Here is a 25108-nt window from a genome sequence, read left to right on the forward strand (position 1 = left end):
TTTGTTCTTAAAATTTGGGTATTTGGCCAGTTTTCTGCAATTTAACAGCAAATTTCTTTCAATTTTTTTCACACTAATATGATGATGGAGTGTCTATGTGGACACTTGTTTTTGAGTAAGACATTTGTTTTAATGATAGAGTAGTGTCTTTGTCTGACTTTGGTCTCCTCTCTACATGACTAGGAATGCTGATGGGATTAACATCTTAACTCGCTTTACCCGAATGTTTTGTGATTGCATTGTCGCCCATGTTAAAACTCATTGATGATGACACAAAAATATAAAATACCCTGTGTTTTATCAATTTTGTATTAAATATATTTTCAGAAATCCCTCCAAAATTACCCCGAACATATCCAAGCTACCCAACAAAACTGAGAGCTAAACAAAATAATTTGTATCTTTACCGCCATTCATTAACCCCTTATCAAACTGCTTAAAACAAATCTGACAGCCATACCATAAACACAGAGTGGCCCAAGGACTAAGTATGGAAACAAAGTGTCAAGAATACACTCTCTTTTACCATATGTATTCCACAAATTCTCACATACTATCTGGAAGTTGAATGCCTGAGTAAAGGAATTTGATGTGAGTTCTTCTGCACTGAGAAAAGCTGGGTCATGAACTGACTACAATACATCAAACACACATCGACCTAAGACCTTCCGTAGTCAAAGATATCAAGAGATCTTTAAAAGGTGTAGATCATTCGGTCAGTGCAAGTTCATCTGGTTGATACCCGTAGATCCAAAATGCAATGGCCATAGGTCTATTAGTCAGTATTTGTAGACCTGTTCACAAATAATACTATGTATTTAATTCAGATCTTTCATTTATCAGTCCTAGATCATTAATTCAATACATATCAATGGTCAGACTACGACAAACTCGTAGTTGCAGGTACAGGAACATGCAGTAAACTCGGACAAAGTACTGTGGCTGGGTGTCCCAGTCCACCCAGTTGTGAATGGATACTTCATAAAGGATGCTGTAAATACGCAATATCTGGGCACACCTATCCAGAAAATACTTAACTCAAATGAACATATTCAAATGGCTATTTATAAAATTCTCTATTACATTCTAATTTTAAAGCCATATTTGTATTTTCTAAAAATTGGAGTTTTTTACAGACAAATCAGAGAGTAGATTTTGTGTTTGAAAATCAGAGTAACTCCTCCCAAATTGGAGAGGTTGGCATCTCTGCAATAGTCTGAATGCATGTGTCAATCTTCTGAGCGGTACTTCTACCATGTTTACCATGTGGACATCTTTTAGTCTGTAGTTCCAGATCTTTAAGTCAACAGTGATCTAATTTTGAGTAAAGATAGACTGTACACTTTTCAAGTTGATCGCCACGAAATATTTTGTTGATAGCTGTTGACCTTTATTTTCAGAGACATAAAACAGATAGATCTTCGAGTGGATAAATGTAGAGCTTTCAGTTGACAGATGTAGATCCTTCTGCAAGTATATGCAGATCTTTAGTCATGGTACGATGACCTGTTAATGACTCAAGGGCGACTCTTGACTGTGGACACTGAGTTGAACATGATATCCTTGAATAATTCAACACTACCCATCAACATGAACAGCCTATCATGTCTCAATGTTATGTGATAACTGTTTATGGCAGCATATGGAACAATTATTGCACTCTATCCAAGGATAACAACCAGTCACGTAATAAAAATATCCCTTTCAGGAACATAAAACTTCATCATTCGACACTCATCACTCACACAATCGTATCACAGACACTCCCATTCATTATCACACATTCACACCTGTTGACATTCATCATCTCTTCCAAGTATGTACAGGTCACACATCGGCTGAGGCAGGAACGTGGCCTGGCCCACTCAGATCACTCCACGGACAAATACTTGAGTGCTTTAATGCCATACTTCTTGGATAAATCTCTTTGGAATTCCCCTTTCACTAATTTCAGACATCTGAAACAAAAACAATACCTGTAAAGAATTGAACATACAAGCCTTTGTCTTATATCTTTAATCCTGAGTAGGAGACAGGGCCACACTTCCTTTGGGTCACACATGAATAGTTCCTGAAGGTTTAATTGTTTTACACCTCTTCTAACAATATCCAAATAATATCATGATGGGAACATGGGCTTCAGAAAGCAGGAATCGAACGTAGGTATTCAGCATGACAAGGAAATCTTTAACTATTAGGCTACCCTGATCCACTAAATGATTTTAGTTGTATGGCAGTGTTAAGCCAGTCGTGGCTCTGCAAACTTAGCCCAGTACTCAAAGCAATATTTGCGGCCAGGTTTATCAGTAAAGAGCGATAAACAGAGCTTCTTGAACCACAATATAAAGAAATCATCAATGCTTCGATACTTACTTTCGATATAATGAACTTGATCTAAACTTGGCAATGTCAAAACTAGGAGCATGAGGCATATGAATGATGAAGGCATTGGGTAGAACTACGAACTCGTATCTGAAAAATAGAAACATGCACTTATATGTGAGACTAAATCACACCAACAGATATGTTACAAACACTGTATTTCATATAGAAGTTCTGTGACACCTCCATGTCTACCCAAAGTGTCCTAAAGGGTTTTATTGTGTACCCGGCATGAAATAAAGGAAGACAATGTCAACACTCAAGAACACTGAGCAAGAGTTGTAAGGAATCCAAGAGCCATTTCTGTTCACAACTATCTTGTCCTACAGCTTTAGGAGTCAGAAAGAACAGATATATCCCAACCATGCTGTAGAATCATGTCAGGACTGCTTCAGATACAATACACTGAATTAAATATTTTTAATTCTTCAATACTGCCCATCAACACTTTAGACTCACTTTATGGAATATATGAACACAGGGAAAATGAACATTGAGCATGTGAATACCCGTGTTTTGGAGTAATGTTTTGTTAATTTTCACTGAGATTAATCATCTATTGAACTATGACAATGATCTTTTCCACGTTACAAATTTGCTTTACAGTTCAGCAGTTCATGTCTAAACAGTACCTTAAACAGTGTAGTATGGAACATATGGTACATTTGACCACTTTCTAAACAGTGTAGTATGTAACATATGGTACATTTGACCACTTTCTAAACAGTGTAGTATGTAACATATGGTACATTTGACCACTTTCTAAACAGTGTAGTATGTAACATATGGTACATTTGACCACTTTCTAAACAGTGTAGTATGTAACATATGGTACATTTGACCACTTTCTAAACAGTGTAGTATATAACATATGGTACATTTGACCACTTTCTAAACAGTGTAGTATATAACATATGGTACATTTGACCACTTTCTAAACAGTGTAGTATGTAACATATGGTACATTTGACCACTTTCTAAACAGCACTGTGTAATGATACTATGGAATAGGTTTCAAAATCTAGTTTAGAACAGTTCTCTGATTTAAATGGCTACATTTACACTAGTGAGTCTAAACCTCTAAACCTTTGAAGGGTAGCACAGATGCTGATGAGATTTTGTACATTATGATCAGTCAAGCAATGGACATCAACGTGTTGAGGTCAACTACTAGCTGTTCAGAGTGATCAGTGGGGAAATTAGGTCAAAGGTCATAGGTGATGGAGATGTGAAAGGTAAAAGAGGTCAGTAATAGGTCAGAGGTCAACAGATAAAAGAAGGACATTGGGTACCCTCAGGTCAGTGAGGCAACAGAGGTCATAGACAGAACAAGAGTACACAGAGGTAACAGAGGGCAATAAGGTGTTTGGGCAATGAGGTTACCACAGTGATCAACAGATTCAGTAAGCTAGCAGAATGAGAAAGTGAACTTAGTCAACAATTTTCCAGCTATATGACAACGCTCTGAAAATAATCCAGTGCTCAACAGCATAAGTATCAATCTTTGCAAGAAGATCTGACATCTGTCCATCAAGTCTTAACACCCAATCCCATTAGTCACCTCTCACAACAAGCATGGGATACTGAAAATCAAGATAAGTAAGCTACTCACCCCTCAGCGTCCAGCTCCATGATATGGGAAACCTTGTTCCATCCAAAACCCATGAAGCGCTGGTCATACAGGGGGACATCTTTCCGCACAACCACATACGGCTCAAAGTCGGGCTTCCAACTCACCTGATATATGAAATCAGTGATTTTTAATGTATTGATTTATGTTTAACATATTCAGTGAACAATCATTAACAATTCATATGGAAAAAATGTGGAAACAGTCTTTTTCTGACAGTTTTGCTGATATAAAATAGATAACACTGCCTACTGAAAGGATTAACGCTGCATCATTAGAAACAAACTTCATTTTGTTAATATTCACACTTCTGTGTATACCATAAAATGATAATAACCATTCTTCCATGAAGAAAAGCGAGATCAATGCATGTCAACTACTGTGAATAACACAAAGTTTTGAAGCGTACGTGTGCTCCTTCATCAGGATCACCCATCATCAGGATCACCCATCATCAGGATCACCTGATGAAGAGAACACACACACACTCCGAATTGTCATGTTATTCACAAATATGTAATTTTCTAAATAAAATTGATATTTTATACTTATCCTGACTCATGCGTAATTGCCATGAGTCAGGATAAGGAAAAATAAAGAAGTTGACATCCATATATCTTGCTTTTCTTATCCATTCCGCTTCTAAATGCCCTTTTAAAGATGTCATTCCATGAAGTGAAAAATTAAGAATAATTCATAATAGCCGCAGTTGTACTAATGACCCAATTAAATAAGGAAAGAAATTCCAAAATATGACTTCATGACGAGAATCGTTTACTGGGTTACCAATTTTAACCATAAATCCATGAAAAGGGTGTCAATATTAACAACGCTATTCACTCACAGTGTATGGCGTTGTGGCTGTCCTCCATTCGGCAAAGTTGGTCGGGCCGTGACCCTGCGGCCATACATGGAACCTGTTCAAATAGCCACATGGAAGTGAGTTAGTGAGTGAGTTGAGTTTTACCCCACACTCAGCAATATTCCAGCTATATGGCAGTGGTCTGTAAATAATTGAGTCTGGACCAGAGAATCCAGTGATTAACAGCATGAGCATCGATCTGCCTAGGGAACTGAAGACATGTGTCAATCAAGTCAGCGAGTCTGACCACCCGATCCTGTAAGTCGCCTCTAACGACAAACATCGTCATCTTTCATGGCAAGCATGGGTTGCTGAAGGCCTATTCTACCCTTGGACCTTTATGGGTGGCCTCATGGACTTTTACCCTGATGTAACATATGACTTGCAGCTTCCTTGCAACTGACTGCTGGGGAAAAGGAAATATCACTACAGCCAAACAAATTCAAGAAGAATCATCATCAGGTCATAGGTTTTCAAAGCTCTCTTAGCGATAAGATAGTCGTAAGTCAATGTTAATGTATGGCACTTACAACTATCGTGGTGCTAAGACAGCTTCAAGAAAACAGGCCCAGACAACTAAAAGCAAGGACCTGCATAATCTGTGCAAAAAGGGTGCACTGTTCAATAGGCAAGTGAAGTGCACTGTTTCTGGGGCATTGAGATGCAGTGGTGTCTGGGGCACTAAGATGCACTGATGTCTGGGGCACTGAGATGCACTACACGGCTTGATGATAGAGTCATTAGAGTAATTATTTAAATCTTCAGAAATATTGTTTCCCCGATCAATTTCTACAAGCTAGTTTACCTCAATTCAAACTTGTACAGCCACCAGTGGCACATATTACTCAAAATAAATGGATTCTGAGGGATTCTGAAGGACAAATGGATGGAGTAATGATGACAACAGCAGGGGACATTCCAAGCCAGTTTGAGGATTTGGCACTAAAGGAGGATCAAGAGGCAGAGAATTCAGAAGCAGGGGAGGTTTTGGATCAAGTGATAATGTCGATACTCCAAGTGGTGGAGGATTTGGTGGCCGTGGTGGCAGCAGTGGTGGTGTCAGGTGGGGAGGAGGGACTGATGTCCTGAGAATGTCCTATGTCTGAAGCATCAAACTGTCTCTGGAAACACCAACCTGAATGTAAATAGAGTTCCCATGTCAAGCATGGTCAACAGTTCAGCCTTAGACTTGGGGAAAGTCAGTCGGTAACGCTGGGTCTCGAATGCTGGAACCACCAAGGCCTGGAACATAAATTTGATGAATTTTTTGTATAAACATGGCACTACGTAACTACCCAGTTACAGCATGGCTGGTTGTAAATAGTTAGAACTCTGGGAAGACACACCAGCCACTGGTACTATCAGCAATGTTCCAAGACATTCAGATGGATTTGGAAAATTTCTAATTGAAGATTTCATGGATGAAGATATAAAATTTGATCTTCTGCCCTTGGTCCTGTTTCACAAATTCACGAAGACTTAAGACTGTTGTAAGTCTATGTTACACTATAGGATATCACTATGACAGCTTTGTGAAATGGGGCCCTGATATTCTATAACACTTTCAGCACTACTATAGATCTGAGAACACCTCAAAGATTACTGAAGGTCACTATTTTGCTAGCTGATCCCATGTGAGGTGAATATTTTTACCTTTTTCTTGGTGGACAGTTCCATCATTGGGGCAGCTTTCTTGAGATACTCATACAGTCCATACATGGGGAGAAAGTCAATGTCAGCTAGAAAGACATATGGTGTGGGGGCCTGCTTGAGGGCCACGTTACGGAGGTAGTTCACAGGGTAGAATTGCTGGAGACAGAAAATGAGAACAAACTTCCATAATTACAACCCTGACAAAACTCAGATCCTGTAAGTTACCTCTTGTGACAAGAACAAGTTGAAGAAGACCAACACAGGTACGCTTCAGAGAAGAATGTGTGAATGTTAAAGATTATTATAGATAACAGACATTATCGTATTAGGCCGACTACAATAGCTAAAAGGAGAAGTCCAATTATTTATCAGTCAAGTCTCTATACATGACTCATACTCACCCCATCTCTATACACGACATGATAACCAATGTTCTTGCGAGACATGAGTGTTTCAGAGCCCAGTGCATAGCGGAGAAACTGTTGTGCTTCAGCGTCCGACATGTAGAGGGCGATGCTGATGGGTCCCTCCCAGTGTTTGCAGATCATTTCTAGCATCTGGAGACGGTCCATACTGAGCTGCGAAACCAACGTCACATCGTCCTCCTTGTACTGGTAGTTGTAGTTCAAGTAGTAGAGGTGGGTACGATGGACCAGTAAACGCTCACGCCGAAAGTCGTAACACTCGTCATCTTCGTTGGAAATCAACTGAAAGTCAATTTTGAAATTTGTTATGAAGTTGTGTGCCTGCATAAAAAATATATATTCACATATATGTATATACAAAACAGAAGTACATGTACATGTTTAGAAAATTTGTCTGGAATTACCTGTTCCTCTGGCCAGAGACAGACATACGTAAAACGGCACAAAATTCTGCCTCTGATATCTTCAGTTGCTAATATGGTGTGGACCCTGAGGCTTGTACATGATTTGGACATGAAGTGGAATGGGACGTCATCTTACCATATTTCTTCCTCATGAATTATATTTCTATCCCATGACAAGATTCTCCATTCAGGTAGCCATTCCTTTGATCAATTATGAATAATGGCTGTGAATGCACGAACTTGATGAACAGGAATGTTATCAAGGATAGGTGACATTACAGGGGGAGGTAAATTGAACAGCACCATGGCACCAACCGTTTGAAGGACTCAAAAAGAAAGAAATCCTTTAGTGAAGTACCATAGTCATAAATGTGATTGACATCACTCACCTGTTCTTGAACCTGATTGGCTGAGCCAGGTGTTCCGCATCCAAACAGCTCCCTCCGCAGCAAGTTGCCATCGTACTCCAGGAAGGTGAGGTACATGTTGCGGAAAAACTCCACATGCTTGTTCTTGACCTTCAGCTTCATGGGCGAGTTCCAGTGAATTATCTGAAACACAGAGCTCCTGCAAACATTGTGTCTCTGTTTCATGGAGAGTCAAGGTTAGAATCGGCCACCTGGATTCTCAATCAATAGCATATGTCTACTGTGAAAAAAAGGATATCCAGCTACAGAAATATACCCTATATACACTTCACTGAAGCAATGTAAATGTTCATGCTGCAGTTCACAAAGCAAGCTCCTCTGCAGACTAATGGTCACCTTAAGCTTGATGATGAACCTACACCGAAACATTGCTCTATGCAGTCAACAAAAGTTGTCATCCACAAAGTTCTATGCTTCATTATTAATCACCGAATTTAGAATGCAGATCAAACAACACTTAATGGAAACGTATGTAACATCAAGTTGTGTATACAAGGAGTCTGAGCATCAAAAGTTCTTATAAACACCATGTTGTGAACACTAAGGTGAGAACAAAACATTTCACTTGAAACATCTGATCATACAAATGAAACAGACTTGCTCTGTACACTGACTGGCCTGCTGATTTCGTGCTGTTTTATGGTCAGAATACACGTCTGTGAATTATCTGAAACACACAGCTCCTGCACACATTGTGTCTCTGTTTCATGGAGAGTCAAGGTTAGAATCGGCCACCTGGATTCTCAATCAATAGCATATGCTGATTTCGTGCTGTTTTATGGTCAGAATACACGTCTGTGATTTAGTTTCAGGCAGTATAGATATCTGCATGTTGCAGTTACTGAGAAGGGAGTGAACCCACCTTGAGGTCAGACACATCACTGTAGCACTGCTCACTGCGAGTGTTCATACTGAGCTGGACGTTCCACTGACACGGCAACTTGTACACCATATAGGGGTGCTGCTTCAGCACCGCGTTGAAGATGTCCTGTAACATCGCCAACGTTCATCACACAACATGCAGTGAGTGAGTGAGTGAGTGAGTGAGTGTGAGTGAGTGAGTGAGTGAGTGAGTGAGTGAGTGAGTGAGTGAGCGAGGGAGGTTTTATGCCACACTCAGCAATATTCCAGCTATATGGCATTAGTCTGTAAATAATTGAGTTGGGATAAGACAATCCTGATGATCATAGCATTGATTTTTCAAAGTCTGTATGGTACTGTGTAGGGTCTATAGTGGGTGTACTCTGTGTGGTCTATAGTGTGTGTATTCTGTATGGTCTATAGCGTATTCTGTATGGTCTATATTGTGTGTACTCTGTACGTTCTTTAGTGAGTGCATTGTGTAAGGTCTATAGCGTGTGTACTCTGTATGGTCTATAGTGTGTGTGTGTACTTGGTATGATCTATAGTGTGTGTACTGTGTGTGATCTACAGTGTGTGCACTGTGTGTGTACTGTGTATGGTCTATAGTGTGTGCTGTGTGTGGTTTATAGTGTGTGTTCAGTGTGTGTACTCACCTGATCTGCCAGAGCTGTAACCAACATGCTCATCAACTCCTTTTCAGCAATTAGTCTCCACATCTGCATCCAGTTCAGTTCCTTTAATATCTTTAAATCGAGGAGTATGACACCAGTGTTAAAACCTCGACCCTAGAAACACAGAAATAGGAATCTACATGTCCTCTAGTACGCTCAACATTTCCAAGCCATCCATTCAGCCGGAGCCTGTGAATTTTTTCAAGGAAGGGAAAACATTGGATCAAGAATATTATTTGCAATTACAATGTTCCACGTGGACAAATGTTCTGCTTAATCATGCTGATAATGGTACTGCAATTAGCACATTTTCTAGCTCATTTCATAAGCCATATCTAAGTCAAAGACAAACACAAAAGTATCAAAAGCCAACCCATAAATTCAGGTAACACAAATAGTACAAGAGATAAGTTTTGTTTATTTATCCCGAGAGGTCCAAAAGGTTTGAACACTGGTTCCAGTGGAGAAATGTCCAATGTTTAAATAATGAAACTGAAAACTGAGGACGATGGCTACCATACCCATTCCACTAAGTGGAGTACAAAGATACTCATATCATTTAATTACAGCTCTGCAATCATTTTCGGGTCTACTTGTCTTGCCACACCACCTCCCTCCCAATTTTCTTCCTTGAAGTCTGTTATATCTGTAGAAGACTGTTGTATAAAGGATGTATATTCAGTCAGTTTCTACACCTTTTCTTGTGAAAGTGGATGCATAGTTACATGGACACCACAGAGAACATCTCACTCAAGAGTTATCCCCCCTTCACTCAATGGCATGTACAACCAATCAGTAGTTGTTTCAATCAGTCCATCATCTAATCCAGACACAGGCTCAGACAATGACGTTGACGGTATGTCTACACACAACTCACCAGTGCTGGCCAGGGCCTGTGGTTCTTCCAGAGTTTTCCCAAGTACCAGTCACTCTGGTTTTCCACAAGACCTATAGCCTGTAAAATATACACTGGGTCACTCAATGTGCAGGGTAGTGAAGGAACAACAGACATAGTGCTTGTCATGCTCATCAAATACTTGAATAAATTAATCACTGAAATACTGATGAAAACAATAATGATTATTAGAGTGAGTTTGTTTGATGGCACTTTTAACAGTACTCCAGCAATATGACTGTGGGAGACACCAACAATGGGTCTCACAAATTGTACTCATGTAGGCGAATCAGTGATGATGATGATGATGATGATGATGATGATGATGATGATGATGATGATAAAGAAGACAGTAATGATGACTAAAATTATGATCATCTCATGCATAAGCCTATCATACTTCTGTAATTAACTCTGACAAGGTTAGATATGGATAATTGCTAGGAAATCAAAGTACTACACTTACCTGTTTGTCTTTTAAAACACGGAATATTTTCCACAATTCTGCTATATCAGTTGCAAAAGTAACATCAGTATCTAAAACAAGCACCTGGAAACAGAAAACTTGATGTGATTAAGATTTTCATCCATAAGCAGGCCACCAACACATGTCATCATAAATAATTATTTCCACAATTTAAAAAACTGTTGATCTTTCACACCTGGAACTAACATGTTACTTTTAACTTATTACGTTATCACGGTGTGGTCTATGATCACCCATAGATTGTGACCTGTCCACCATCATACCAATAATCATAACTGGTGCTAGAAAAACCACAAATTTGGATATTCAAAGCAATGATTAGCATATCCTGGCATGCTAAGGGACATAACTCTGTACAATGTAAGCAGCTTGTGTGGTAACTACAGAATGTAGCACTTGATGAACACTGAATAAATAAGTCTCTGTTCTAATGCTATAGATACCTTTGACCCATTCACCATCAAAGCTTAAATGCAAAAGTATAACATCAATATCTCACTCGCTACCATCACTACCTATGATATCAGAATCAGACTCAAAATGTAGCTGGGATTAGGGATTTACAGTGTCTTGCTGCGAGGCCAATATTTGACCCTAACTCTGCACAAATGTCATAAACATATTCATGCTTGAACAACTAATTAAGGTAATAATGAATGATGTGCATATTATTTCATCACTCTGCATGTCACTTACAACAAAGCCAATAAGGAGGAAAAGGTTTTAACGAAAAGAAATGTCAAAATTCAACATTCAAATAACTTTGAATTTAAGAAAAAATATGAATTATAAACAAATCATTATTTTGAATAAAAATAGCAAGTTTACCCCAAAACTGCCTGCCAACGGCTCTTAGCTACAAATCCAAACTACATGCTGGGAGTTGGCGAATGGGTTAAGGCAATAGCAAAATTTATTCTGGAATAGAGATATAGATCGGATGGATGGAGATCCAAGCGGTAAAACTATGTACAAGTCTACCTTATCTAGGTCAGCAGGTAATGTTTTAGGCAGGGTCAGCTTCATCAGGCCGTACACTCCAGAGTAATGGCGGTTTGGGATCCAGGAAACGTCCGGCTGAAACATTCAACAGATGTCAATGATCCTATCTCCATGACGTTGTGGACAGAGAGAGTTGACAATTTGATGTGTCTCTGTCATACCTATGTTGCACTCTACAAACTGTGTCAGTGAGTGACAAGTGTATTGTGGTGCCACTGCACCACATAATAGCTATCACCACGACCATCACACCTCAAGTCAGTACACCTACAACCAGTCCATCTCCAGCTAATACACCTACAACCAGTACATCTCCAGCTAATACACCTACAACCAGTACATCTCCAGCTAATACACCTGCAACCAGTGCATCTCCATCCAATACACCTGCAACCAGTGCATCTCCATCCAATACACCTGCAACCAGTCCATCTCCATCCAATACACCTACAACCAGTACATCTCCATCCAATACACCTGCAACCAGTGCATCTCCATCCAATACACCTGCAGCCAGTGCATCTCCATCCAAAACACCTGCTCCAGTCCATCTCCAGCTAATACACCTATGACCAGTACATCTCCATCCAATACACCTCAAACCAGTACATCTCTATCCAATACACCTGCAACCAGTACCACTGCACCACATTATAGCTATCACCACGACCATCACACCTCAAGTCAGTACACCTACAACCAGTCCATCTCCAGCTAATACACCTACAACCAGTACATCTCCATCCAATACACCTGCAACCAGTACATCTCCATCCAATACACCTGCAACCAGTGCATCTCCATCCAATACACTTACAACCAGTACATCTCCATCCAATACACCTGCAACCAGTGCATCTCCATCCAATAACCTCAAACCAGTACATCTCTATCCAATACACCTGCAACCAGTGCATCTCCATCCAATACACCTCAAACCAGTCCATCTCCAGCTAATACACCTACAACCAGTACATCTCCATCCAATACATCTGCAACCAGTACATCTCCATCCAATACACCTACAACCAGTACATCTCTATCCAATACACCTACAACCAGTACATCTCCATCCAATACACCTGCAACCAGTGCATCTCCATCCAATACACCTGCAACCAGTGCATCTCCATCCAATACACCTGCAACCAGTGCATCTCCATCCAATACACCTGCAACCAGTCCATCTCCATCCAATACACCTGCAACCAGTGCATCTCCATCCAATACACCTCAAGCCAGTCCATCTCCAGCTAATACACCTGTAACCAGTCCATCTCCATCCAAAACACCTGCAACCAGTGCATCTCCATCCAATACACCTGCAACCAGTCCATCTCCATCCAATACACCTACAACCAGTACATCTCCATCCAATACACCTGCAACCAGTGCATCTCCATCCAATACACCTGCAGCCAGTGCATCTCCATCCAAAACACCTGCTCCAGTCCATCTCCAGCTAATACACCTATGACCAGTACATCTCCATCCAATACACCTCAAACCAGTACATCTCTATCCAATACACCTGCAACCAGTACCACTGCACCACATTATAGCTATCACCACGACCATCACACCTCAAGTCAGTACACCTACAACCAGTCCATCTCCAGCTAATACACCTACAACCAGTACATCTCCATCCAATACACCTGCAAGCAGTACATCTCCATCCAATACACCTGCAACCAGTGCATCTCCATCCAATACACCTACAACCAGTACATCTCCATCCAATACACCTGCAACCAGTGCATCTCCATCCAATACACCTGCAGCCAGTGCATCTCCATCCAATACACCTGCAACCAGTCCATCTCCAGCTAATACACCTATGACCAGTACATCTCCATCCAATAACCTCAAACCAGTACATCTCTATCCAATACACCTGCAACCAGTGCATCTCCATCCAATACACCTCAAACCAGTCCATCTCCAGCTAATACACCTACAACCAGTACATCTCCATCCAATACATCTGCAACCAGTACATCTCCATCCAATACACCTACAACCAGTACATCTCCATCCAATACACCTGCAACCAGTACATCTCCATCCAATACACCTGCAACCAGTGCATCTCCATCCAATACACCTGCAACCAGTGCATCTCCATCCAATACACCTGCAACCAGTCCATCTCCAGCTAATACACCTATGACCAGTACATCTCCATCCAATAACCTCAAACCAGTACATCTCTATCCAATACACCTGCAACCAGTGCATCTCCATCCAATACACCTCAAACCAGTCCATCTCCAGCTAATACACCTACAACCAGTACATCTCCATCCAATACATCTGCAACCAGTACATCTCCATCCAATACACCTACAACCAGTACATCTCCATCCAATACACCTGCAACCAGTACATCTCCATCCAATACACCTGCAACCAGTGCATCTCCATCCAATACACCTGCAACCAGTGCATCTCCATCCAATACACCTGCAACCAGTGCATCTCCATCCAATACACCTCAAGCCAGTCCATCTCCAGCTAATACACCTGTAACCAGTCCATCTCCATCCAAAACACTTCAAGCTAATACACGTGCCACCAGTAGACCTCCAGCCAATACACATCTCTAGTCAATACACTTCAAGTCAATACACCTGAAGCCAGTACATCACTTCATGTATAATTCATTCTCAGCATAATGTTGTTTTTATCAACCTCAAATGTCTTCATCCGTACAGCTATATCAGCCAGTTCATAAACACCTTGACAGCTGGTACACTACGTAAACACATCCAGAGTTAACGCCTTTGTGACAATTAGATGCACATCATTGAAGGAATTTCTGCAATTCTCAGCATGTCACATGTATACTCTTAAAGAAAAGTAGGGGAACATGAACTTTGAGGTCTGGTAGAAAGAAAACCCATTGAGGAATGTACAATGACATTTATCTTGTGTATGCAGCAACATTTCACGTTATCACCATACGTAAACACAATGTATGGGAAGCACAAGCACAACGTGGGAGCCACCTACACGTTTTTTAAGAGTATGTATGAAATGATCGTGATCTCAGAAAGGAATGTGTTAATGCAAGGTATAGCAATCAAAAATATCTTACCTTAACAGCATCTGCTGGGTAAAAGCTGACTTCAACTGGATGCAGAAAAGAAGAAATGTACAGTGTAACACTAAACATAATCATTTCATGAATTATTAGCAATGCTTCCTTGGACGTGAGTGTTTTAAATTAATGATAAAATATTCAGAATACATACTTTTCAATGACCACAACAATATTCCATATCAGGTTTGATAGATTAAGTTCCACAATGAAACAGTGTGCACATGAAGTACAGACGTTAAAAACACATGTGCTTTGAAAAGTTTGTTTGAAAAACTATATTAACCCACTCTGAATATATCAATGTGAGTGTTGCTAAATGCCACACACAACTACATGATGGTGGAAGGTAAATAATGGAGTCAGGACCAGACAATCCTGTGACTGATACGGCCAGCAACATTCAATGCCACTGGAAAAAAAGACATACAATGAAAAATGTGGAGCACCCATCCAACTTCGAGCCTTCCCAAGACACAGGTTGTTTGGGTCCATGTCCAGTCATCTGAAGTGAGCTGCTGGTAAACCACCACCACATAGCTGGAATATTGCTGAGGGTGGCATGAAATAAAATCACTCACATCGCAAATCACAGCCTGGTGTTCTCACCTCCAGCAACATTCCAAGTAGTAAAGAGATTCCTGAGAATGATTTCTGCGACACTGTCTGATATAAAATGGAAGTGTAGTGGGTTGCGACGATAGAATAACACACTCTTTATAAGCGTGACCACATCGCGTGTTGAGTTGTAACCTGCACAGACAATTGCAACCTGGATCACCTGAAACAGTATGAAAAGTGGAATTAATTTGGATACCCACTGTGTCTCATGACTGGCATGTCATTCCTAAAAGTAGTGGTTGTCTGTCTGCAGTATGTGAAACTTACGAAGTCAGGGTCTAGGGGCTCCCAAGCTGACTCTACACTTTAACCTACACAATGTTTCTAGTTCACATCCTCTAAACGACTTGATTTCTAACAAATGTTTTTAGAAGCACAGTATTACAAATACACCACAGAATGAAATACTAATGAATATGTATCACATTACATTTGAAAGAAACACTGGTATTTTTAAAAGCAAGCATATATGTCATTTTCTGAATAAAACTGACATTTTATACTCATGCGTATTTGCTTGTCTCCCTCTTCTATCCAATGTTTAATTTTTGCAGCCCAAACACAAGGATCCTAAGGGAAATTCAAGTGATATGAAGGGGAGGCTGGGAGGATAGACCTCACAAGTCAAGATAAGTGTAAAATATCAATGTTATTCTGAAAATTACATATTTTTCCTTATCCTGACTCATGCTTATTTGCTTGTAGGATCTGACAGAAAAGGTGGTGCGTCATGCCACTTCTTGGATACTTCCTGCAGAACTGGCAACTGACTTTTAGCAATGAAATCTCAACATAATCCCAGGTGTACCATGTCATGATTTCTTGAGTCAAACAAAGTTCACGCAAAATACAATGCATAAATTGTTGTAATCCGAGCTGCCATGGCTATGTCAAGTAAAAATATTGAGTTTTGTGTCAAAAGTTCAAAGGATGTCCAATCTAATGGTTCGTGTTCCTCACTAGTGAGGGGTTGTAGAACAACACTGAGATCTTTGAATTTCTGTTGATGATCCTTCACCCTGAATGAGTGCAGTAATGTGAGTAATTCAGGTACTTTGGTCAGTTTGATGTCCGATTTCAAAGAAATAACTGTACTGAGTGCAGCTAGACATGTTGACACAGTCGAACCTTTTAATCATCTTGCTTGTGGTAGATGACGTAAGTAATCCACTATTTGAGGATGAGAAGCTTTTGATGCAATAAATCCTGTGCGCTTTGCATAAGCTTCAAATCATTTCCATTTGTCATCATACAAACTGCACATAGATCTGCGTAATGCAAAAGTAACTGCTTTTGGTGCTCTTGTGGAATATCCTTGTATTTTCAAACATGTTTTGATACAATCCATATGTGTAACTGGAATATTCCTGGATCCTTGTGCACTTGGTTGGTGTGCGAATGTTCTACAGGTTAGACCAATCTAGTAGCTTCACTGTTGATTTCTTGTTCTTGAATGAGTACGGGAAACGACAGTCTCTCTAGCCAATTGGGCACGACCTAAGTCAGTTGCAGCGTTGTTGTTTGTTTTGCTAGTACCTGAAGTATTAGTACCAGTGTTGGAAATGCATATACATTCAGACCTTCCCCGGAGATGCTGAAGGCGTCTGTTACTTGAACATCCCAAACAGGAGAAACAAATGTTCTTATCTCATTGTTGAACAGGGTTGCAAAGAGATCTGTGAGAGGAGATCTTGTCGCTCAAATGAAGAGCTGAATTGCTTTTTGGTGCAGCATCCATTCTGTTGGACATGGTTGACTCAGCTGAGGGAGAGTGTCTGTGAGAGCGTTCCTTGTTCCTGGAATATGACATGCTTTTATGTAAATGTTCAACTTGTCAACTATGTTGAAGTCAGTTGAAGCAGATTTAACAATCTTGTTGATCTTTGTTTGTTTATGGAACAAGCCACTGTGGAGTTTCCCTGAGTCCACCAGAGGATATATTGGTTTCAGATTCTCTGGTACCTGCATTGGGTTCAAGTTGGTCAAATGAAGATTCACAGACTGTTGAAGCGGCCAGAAATGTAACCTCCCTCTACATGTCATGTCCTGGGTGGAGGTTAGCCGTCCTTGAATGCATTGCCAGTCTTGGAGTTTCAATGGAGACAGTAGCACCTGATGTATTCCGGCTTGAATGTTGCTTTATCGATCGTTACGAATCAAAATATAATTGAGAGGTGTGATAAAACCGTATCCCCAGAAACTGTAGGTCCTGTTTCAGTTCTAGTTCAGATTTTAGCAGGTTGACTAACCATTCTAACTGAGATAATAATTTGATTGTGAAGTTGAATTGTAGTCTGAGTTGACTGACTTCTTGCACTTGAATCTGGATGATGTTGCATAGCCCTCCACAATGTAGAAAATTTACAACAAGTCTTGTTTTCTGCATAAATAACCAGTGGGCTGACGATTCCAAATGGTAGGATGTTCCACTAAAAATGACGACCCTTGAATAGGAATCCCCTGCATGTACTTGACTGTTGATGTACAGGAACATCCAGATACAGGTGAAGCAGGTCTATGATGGCTATGTATTTGTGTGGACAACAAAGTGTCGGTGTTGTGCAAGGTGAGTCTGGACTTTTCCTTGGAGGTCTTCTTTGGAATGAGAAAGAATGGGGAATAAAACTCTGATGTGAGATGTTTCGACTTTATTTGTTCGGCTTCGTTCTTGTCTAGCAGAGGCATAATAGCTTCTTCCAATTTCTGGGCTTGATCTGCTGCATAGTCTGTGATCTACTGGTAAGTGGTGGAGTAGCCTATAGTTGTATCTTGTATCCTGCGTGACGTGACAGGGATACAAAGTTGTCTTGTAAGAATCCCCAGTATCTCAGCACCTCTGTAGTTTTCCACCCACTGTAGATGGTTGTACAGGAAAGATTGGGGGTGGAATGCTCCAGTCATTCCAAAACTGATCTTTATCAACACCTCTCTGGATTCCTGTGAGACTGATCTAGCGACTTCACCTCCACCAAAGATGGTAGGTGCAGACCAAGGGGTTCTATGTAGGGATTTGGTGAATCTATCACTCCATTGCAAGATAAAAACAGTCCTTGCCTTCTCAACAGAGTTAATCCTGCTGATGTGGATGCAAGGTGCTCCGATATAAACTGTTGATCTCTCTTGTGTATCAGAACACCTGACAAAATCATAATGTCCTCTTCAAAACTTGAATTCTTGAATCTAGATATCAGTGCCTCCTTAATAGTTCTCGAATTGGCTAGACCATACAAGGTACAATGAGTAGTGGTTTCTAGTTGAGCTAGTTTCTTAGCATCCACTTTGTAAGATTTAACATGTGCATCATTAATAAGTTCATAGGCTTCATCAATGCCTGGTGCCTTTGTGGAGGGTTCCATGTGATGTAAAGGAAATCTTTTTTCATTGAAGGGTGGTTTATGTTGAAATCTCATGGCTTTATTGAAAGCAGAGCTGAGACTGTACGGGATCTTAGAAATAGGATCCATGGGAGGCACTGTAAGTGTATCAAAATCCTCATTGATCATTCTATTGGTAAACACTTCAATAAATTCCTTCAACAAAGAATCTAAAACCAATCCATCAGCTATCCACGAAGTTACCTCAGCATCAGAAAATATAATCTCTGTATCTTCATCTGAAATTCTATCTGAAGAGTCGTGACAAAGAGTTATCTGTGTGACTCTGTGTGGAGGTGTATAATTGTAATTAACATCCCTTTGTGCAAGCTCTGTGATTCCTTGTGTGAATCCTCCAAATGTGAATCATCAGTAGGTGATTCTTTACCTTCATCTTCCATATGCATCTCCGTATATGCTTCCTATATTTGTACGGAGATAGATCCCTCGCTGAGAAATCTTCCTGCGGTGAAAGGTACCTGTGCTCGCAAGTGTGCATGTATTCAAATCAGAAGGCAAAGATGAAACACAAGCCGACATTCATGAATGTATCCAGACCCAGTGATGCTGAGCTTAATGATGGGGATGATCTATGAGAACATGAACATTAGCACAAGTAGTCTTCAACATTCAGCTGGGTTTGAGAATAAGATGTGTCTTCCTGCACAATGGCATTCGCCACTATTAACTGTAACAAAGGTCAAGTGAGGGAAACCATGAGAAACCAAAGGCTGAGAGCAGGGTTCCCCCATGAAGTTTATATTTGGGGGTCAGGCTGACTCTCCAAATGTGTTTGGGGAATCAACATCTAAATTTGGAGTTAAACAATTTGTAAAGATAATTGATTTTCAAAAAATAATGTCTTTTTTTTCAGGTATATGTCTCCAAGTCTGAATTCGAAAGAATTATTGTGTGTACTCTCTAATCAGTTTGAAATCAGAATCAATTCATTTATATTTATCACCTATACCACTCAATTGTGTAGTTTGATTAGTAATATTATTGCATTCAACATGACACAGTGTTTGTTTTTTATGCATGTATTTATGTTTTTATGTATTCCTTGTATTCCGTGCCAAGGGGAACACTGTGACATTGTGGTGTGGACATTCATTAAACATTAACTGGGACTGAAACAAGATGGTAACTGGTCTTGCAGGATGAAACTAGCCTGTTGTCAATGGATTCACATGTATGTTATGGAATATCTCAGCATATCCTGTACAGATGGAGCAATAACATGGAGCTGTACCTCACACTTGGGCACCTCAGGTTCTGAGTTGATGCACTTGACCCTGGACTTGTTGCCTGTCTGTGACACAACATCATTCTCCGCTGCCAGACTCATGTGAGCTTTCAGAAGTTGACTCTGGGCTTGACTGGAAAGAGAAGTGAGTGAATGAGTGAGTGAGTGAGTGAGTGAGTGAGTGAGTGAGTGAGTGAGTGAGTGAGTGAGGGAGGGAGGGAGGGAGGGAGGGAGGGAGGGAGGGAGTTATAAACCACATTCAGCAATATTCCAGTTACAAAGCAGCAGTCTGTAAATAATAACAAGTCTGGACCAGAGAATCTGGTGAACAACAGCGTGACCATCAAAAACCAGTTCTTCATGGGATATAGTGACGAGATGGAGAGGATGGAAAGACAGAAAGGACGGCTAAATTGATGCTGATAAAGAGCGACTTTGGCTTGGAAGGAGAGAGAGAGAGCAAGAGACAGACAGAGCATATATTGGACAAAAATGGTTAGGATATTTGTAAATTTTGAAATTATGAATAATGATGTTTTTATTCATTGACATTCTGATAAAATATCAGTCATAAAAATACCAATATTCCTAACATCTTATCCAGTATATTAAGTCAGTGCATATCAACAAGGCATTACCTGAGCTGTTTCCTCAGCAGTCTGTTCTGCTCATCCAAAATGTTGACCCTCTCAGCCAACCTTGTCTCCAGTTGACCAGCACTGCCCTCAGCACTGTAAGGATCTGTCACAAAGGTCAGAGTTCATACATACAACAGGTGGACCTAAATAGTACACGCTAATGAACTGAAGGACAAAATAAAGCTTTGTTTTTGTTCTGGTCACTTGCTGTATAATATGGTTAAAGGTCTTACATAAGATGGGCCTGACTGATTACATATGTAATTCCAATTTTCCATCAAGATCACACCTTAACAGACCTTATGAGCTCATTTAAAATTGATTTTATGACCTCCAGTGGTTCTTTCCAAAATGGGTGTGTCATGTGTTGCACATGAGTGACCAACATGATTCACACCCGTGAGCAATGTTTGTCCCGTGTGTTGTGTCAGTTTCAACATGCTTGTAAAGGGAGCTAACTTTTAGGCAGTAGTGATGGTAATATTACCAGAATATTTAGTAATAGTGTTTAGCTACTTTCTTACTTTGGTAACCAAAAGTGACATTTATCCATGGAAGCAATGATTTCAAGCCCCTCAAATGCCCCTGTATATATTTAGAAAGAAATGAAAATGGTGGCGGAAAATTGTGCAGAAAGAGTTAGTGCTCATCACTTACATCCTGAAGTTGTATGACATAACCTGAGTGAGTGAGTGAGTTTAGTTTTACGTCGCACTTAGCATTATTCCAGCTATGCAGCGTTTGCCTGTAAATAATCGAGTCTGGACCAGACAATCCAGTGATCAAGAGCATGAGCATCGATCTGCACAACTGCTAACCAATGACATGTATCAACCAAGTCAGTGAACCTGACCACAAGCATAGTCACCTTTTATGACAAGCATGGGTTGCTGAAGGCCTATTCTACCCTGGGCCTTCACAGGTTGACATAACTTGAATACTTCACTGACCAAGACACAAATGCACATGACAATAGCAAAAATAACTGCATATAGCATTTTATTCAATCTTATATTTTCATTTTTGGATAAAGTTACATAAGTGTTGAGTCGAAATGAAATCAAAGAGATTATCTCTTACTCCTTTCAAGCAACAGTGACAAAATATTTTGTGTTTTTTCTTAAAAAGTATTCCATCTGAATCAGACATATCACGTAAAAAATAAGACTCTGGACCAGACCGAGTATGTGAGTAAGCTTGTATGAAATCTTTAGTATTTATTTCAGTAATATCACACCAGCAGGAAAACCAGTATCAGGCCTTGCACACTACCTGTGGAAACTTAACTTGGGTCTTTGCATGAAAAGCACTTGCTTTACCACTCGGCTATGCTGTGATCCAGTGGCTGATTAATCACAACTGACACTGTAAGCATGGCCAGGACCACAACACAGTGTCCACAACAGCAACAAGGTTATGGCTAAAATGTGTTTTGCACAACAATTAAGGAGGTGGTGGTGGGGTTAAAGACATTTGCTAATCACACCGAAGACCCAGGTTCGATTCACTGTAATGGCACAATGTGTGAAACCCTTTTCCGGTGTATAACACTCAGATTTTGATGCAATATTTCTAAAGGCAACATAAAACCATAATCACTTTTTCACAACAATATGCTGTAAACGTAATAATGGATGCACATTCTGCATTGTGCAATTTTAGATACAGGGTGCATGAGTTTCATTTGACAGTAGTGTGTATCAGATTTCACTTCACATGCTTATAGTATGTCATGTCAGCTCATGGGGGGAACAGCGACATGTAGACTTTTTACGATTATAAGTTTGGTTAGAAAAAGGAGCGTAGATATGATGCTTCTGTCAAACACAAGAATGATAAACCCACACTCATTCTCATCTGTCACCCCGAAGGTCAATCCAGGAAGATCTGGGTTAGCAACTCATGCTTGTCGTAAGAGGCAACTAAGGGGATCAGGAGGTCAGACTCGTAGACTTATTGACATGTCATTGTATCCCATTTGCTTGTAATCGATGCTCATGCTGTTGATCACTGGATTGTCTTGTCAAGACCCAGTTATTTACAGACTGCTGATATATAACTTGAATACTGCTGAAAGCATCAAATCAATCAACTGTTACTATGACTAAGGTAACCTAAGATGATTATTACAAAGACAGAATGGCATCCCTCACCATCTGTGCTGATGACGAGGTACAGCATGAGAATGACTGGAATGGCACCCAGGATCAGTGTCAGGAGTAGCAGTTTCTTCTTAAGCCGCAGCAACATCTACAACAAAACATTAATATCGGCCTTAAGAACATGTGTGAGAGTGTAGGGGTCTTCATATATAGTGTTCATAAGTAACTGGGGTAAATGTTCAACACTGACTTCAAATTCCTGGTTACCCTATGGGACAAATATATCACAAGAGAGAGAGTCCAAATAAACTTATAGCCTATTAGGTTCAGTATTATTCGTTACACTATTATATCAATTCTAACAAGCCCAAGTTAAAGGTTGCATCAGATATTGTTTTCAATTGATCAATCAGAACACAGCTTACCAAATCGCAAAAGTGGTCATTCACACATACCTTTTCAACTTTTACCCAGAAAAACTCTGTTCCCAAACAATTCTGAATACTATTTTTTGTACGATTCCTTCCAAGTGATGCACATGCAGCACACCACAACATTGTGTAAAGGGTCACTGAAAATAGTCTTTTTTTCAATATCCAAGGATGTTAGCTTGTGGAATTATTGGCTAATGGTAACCATGTCACTAGAAAGCCCTACGCGTATATACTGCAGGTCAAGTATATGTGTTTTGTGTGGATTTTCATTTGTTGAGAGATCAGTGTCAGTGACTGGGGATTTCGTAACTCCTGCCGAACCCTAAACAGTAGTTGTTGCTTGATTGGTTAAATCCGTTTTTCTTGTCTCCCATTTGATGGCATAGGTCGCCCAAAGGATAGTTGATGCGACCTTCTATTTGAGTTTGTTGGATACAGTAGAGCAGTGAAACGAATAATACTGAGTTTGCTAAGACTCCAGGAGAGATTTTTTTTTAACTCCGGATACTAGCAAAGACAGAAAGTGAAATGTATTTGAATGGTCCCACACAGTTATAAAGTTATCAATATATGTAAATTCTACTACTAAAGAGGCAAAGTTCAGTAGTGTACTGTAAAGAAATCCATAAAATAATTCCACCACACAGATTTCCCTACAACCTGTTTCTACCTTATCTTCATGGATCAAAGAAGATCAAGTTGGGGGAAACAAATTCCTTTCCAAGTTGCAAGTACAGACAGAAGAGTGAAACTTTGACAGTTACACCATCAGGTTAATACAAGAAAATGTACACACATATAAGGGGTACATATGTAGATGGACTGGAGCTTGATGAAAATGTTTTAACTGTAATGGACACATCAGTTTGAGTACATAAAATTGTATGTGTGTTGAATCAAAATGTCAGTGCAGGGTATCCAGTTGTTGCCAATGCTAGTAAAATAATTGAATTTATTATCTTTCATAGCAATAAACCTTTCAATATAGCACATGTCTTAAAGCAACATAAGACATCCTGTAAAAGATATATCTTGCTGTTTAAGGCTTGAAGTCTGAAACTTGTTGCGACAGCAGTTTACTATGGGCCCATGAGGAACAAATCTATCATCTGATAATCTATTACAGGTCCTTGTTGAATGAATCATTATGTGAACAGCGACTGATTCAAGCAGTGAGTGCAACAGGTGTGACTGCATTTCTACCATACCAGGATTTTCATAAATATTGACATATTTACTTGCAGGGATGTTGTGATATAAGAGATAATGTCTATGGCAAACATAAACAGATCTACCTTGGGCAAGGCTCAGATCTCAGCACAGCAACTGACTACATCCATATGATATCTGATGTGTCCTTTGCAGTTGTACTTGTAAATTCCTGCATAAACAAAAAAATCAAAATAAACCCCAAACATATCAGCATGGCATGTAATAACTTCACATAGATCCTAATATGTATTTTCCTGCAACTATTTACGTCGTGTAATTTAAAACATACAATGATGTGGTCATTTATCACTGCCATATATTCTGAAAAGTATTCTTCCAACTTACAAGTCATTGTCACATGTCATCCAAGCTGTCGAGTACAACAATATATCGAAAATAGGTGTCTGTGAAGTGTTTTCTTATTATTTCTCTCAACGTCGATTACACATGGATTTCTTTCAGCGTGGTACTTACTTATGATTTGTAGTAGGTTAAACACAGCGATTAGTTCTGATTCATCTTTCGAAAGAGGAGGATGATAGATTATCTTTCTTTGTCAACACGGCTACAACCAATGAAACGTGACATTACAATGGTGATGCAAAAATCCGGAACAAGTGTGTTTATGCTTTAACTTAAGTAACAAAAGTATTCCCAATGTCTGAAACGAACCAA

The 25108-nt window shown here is 39.9% G+C and overlaps 1 protein-coding gene across 1 annotated transcript; it reads right to left on the reverse strand.

The window, feature by feature from the left end:
* Window positions 1–1343: 1343 nt before the first annotated feature.
* LOC137261646 (xylosyl- and glucuronyltransferase LARGE1-like) lies at window positions 1344–25030 on the reverse strand. Its single transcript, XM_067799425.1, has 20 exons — window positions 24908–25030; window positions 24517–24602; window positions 22839–22935; window positions 20686–20788; window positions 20054–20180; window positions 15416–15587; window positions 14804–14838; window positions 11683–11778; window positions 10681–10764; window positions 10197–10274; window positions 9302–9433; window positions 8647–8772; window positions 7746–7907; window positions 6929–7234; window positions 6528–6683; window positions 6010–6116; window positions 4857–4929; window positions 3995–4119; window positions 2374–2472; window positions 1344–1958 (listed from the first exon to the last, which is right to left on the reverse strand). Exons 3-20 carry the CDS (start codon window positions 22933–22935, stop codon window positions 1871–1873), a joined length of 2166 nt encoding a protein of 721 aa, XP_067655526.1. The 5' UTR covers window positions 24517–24602; window positions 24908–25030; the 3' UTR covers window positions 1344–1870.
* Between the last annotated feature and the right edge of the window lie 78 nt (window positions 25031–25108).

The sequence above is a fragment of the Haliotis asinina genome, chromosome 14 (genome assembly GCF_037392515.1).
Source record: "Haliotis asinina isolate JCU_RB_2024 chromosome 14, JCU_Hal_asi_v2, whole genome shotgun sequence".
Taxonomy (NCBI): domain Eukaryota; kingdom Metazoa; phylum Mollusca; class Gastropoda; order Lepetellida; family Haliotidae; genus Haliotis; species Haliotis asinina.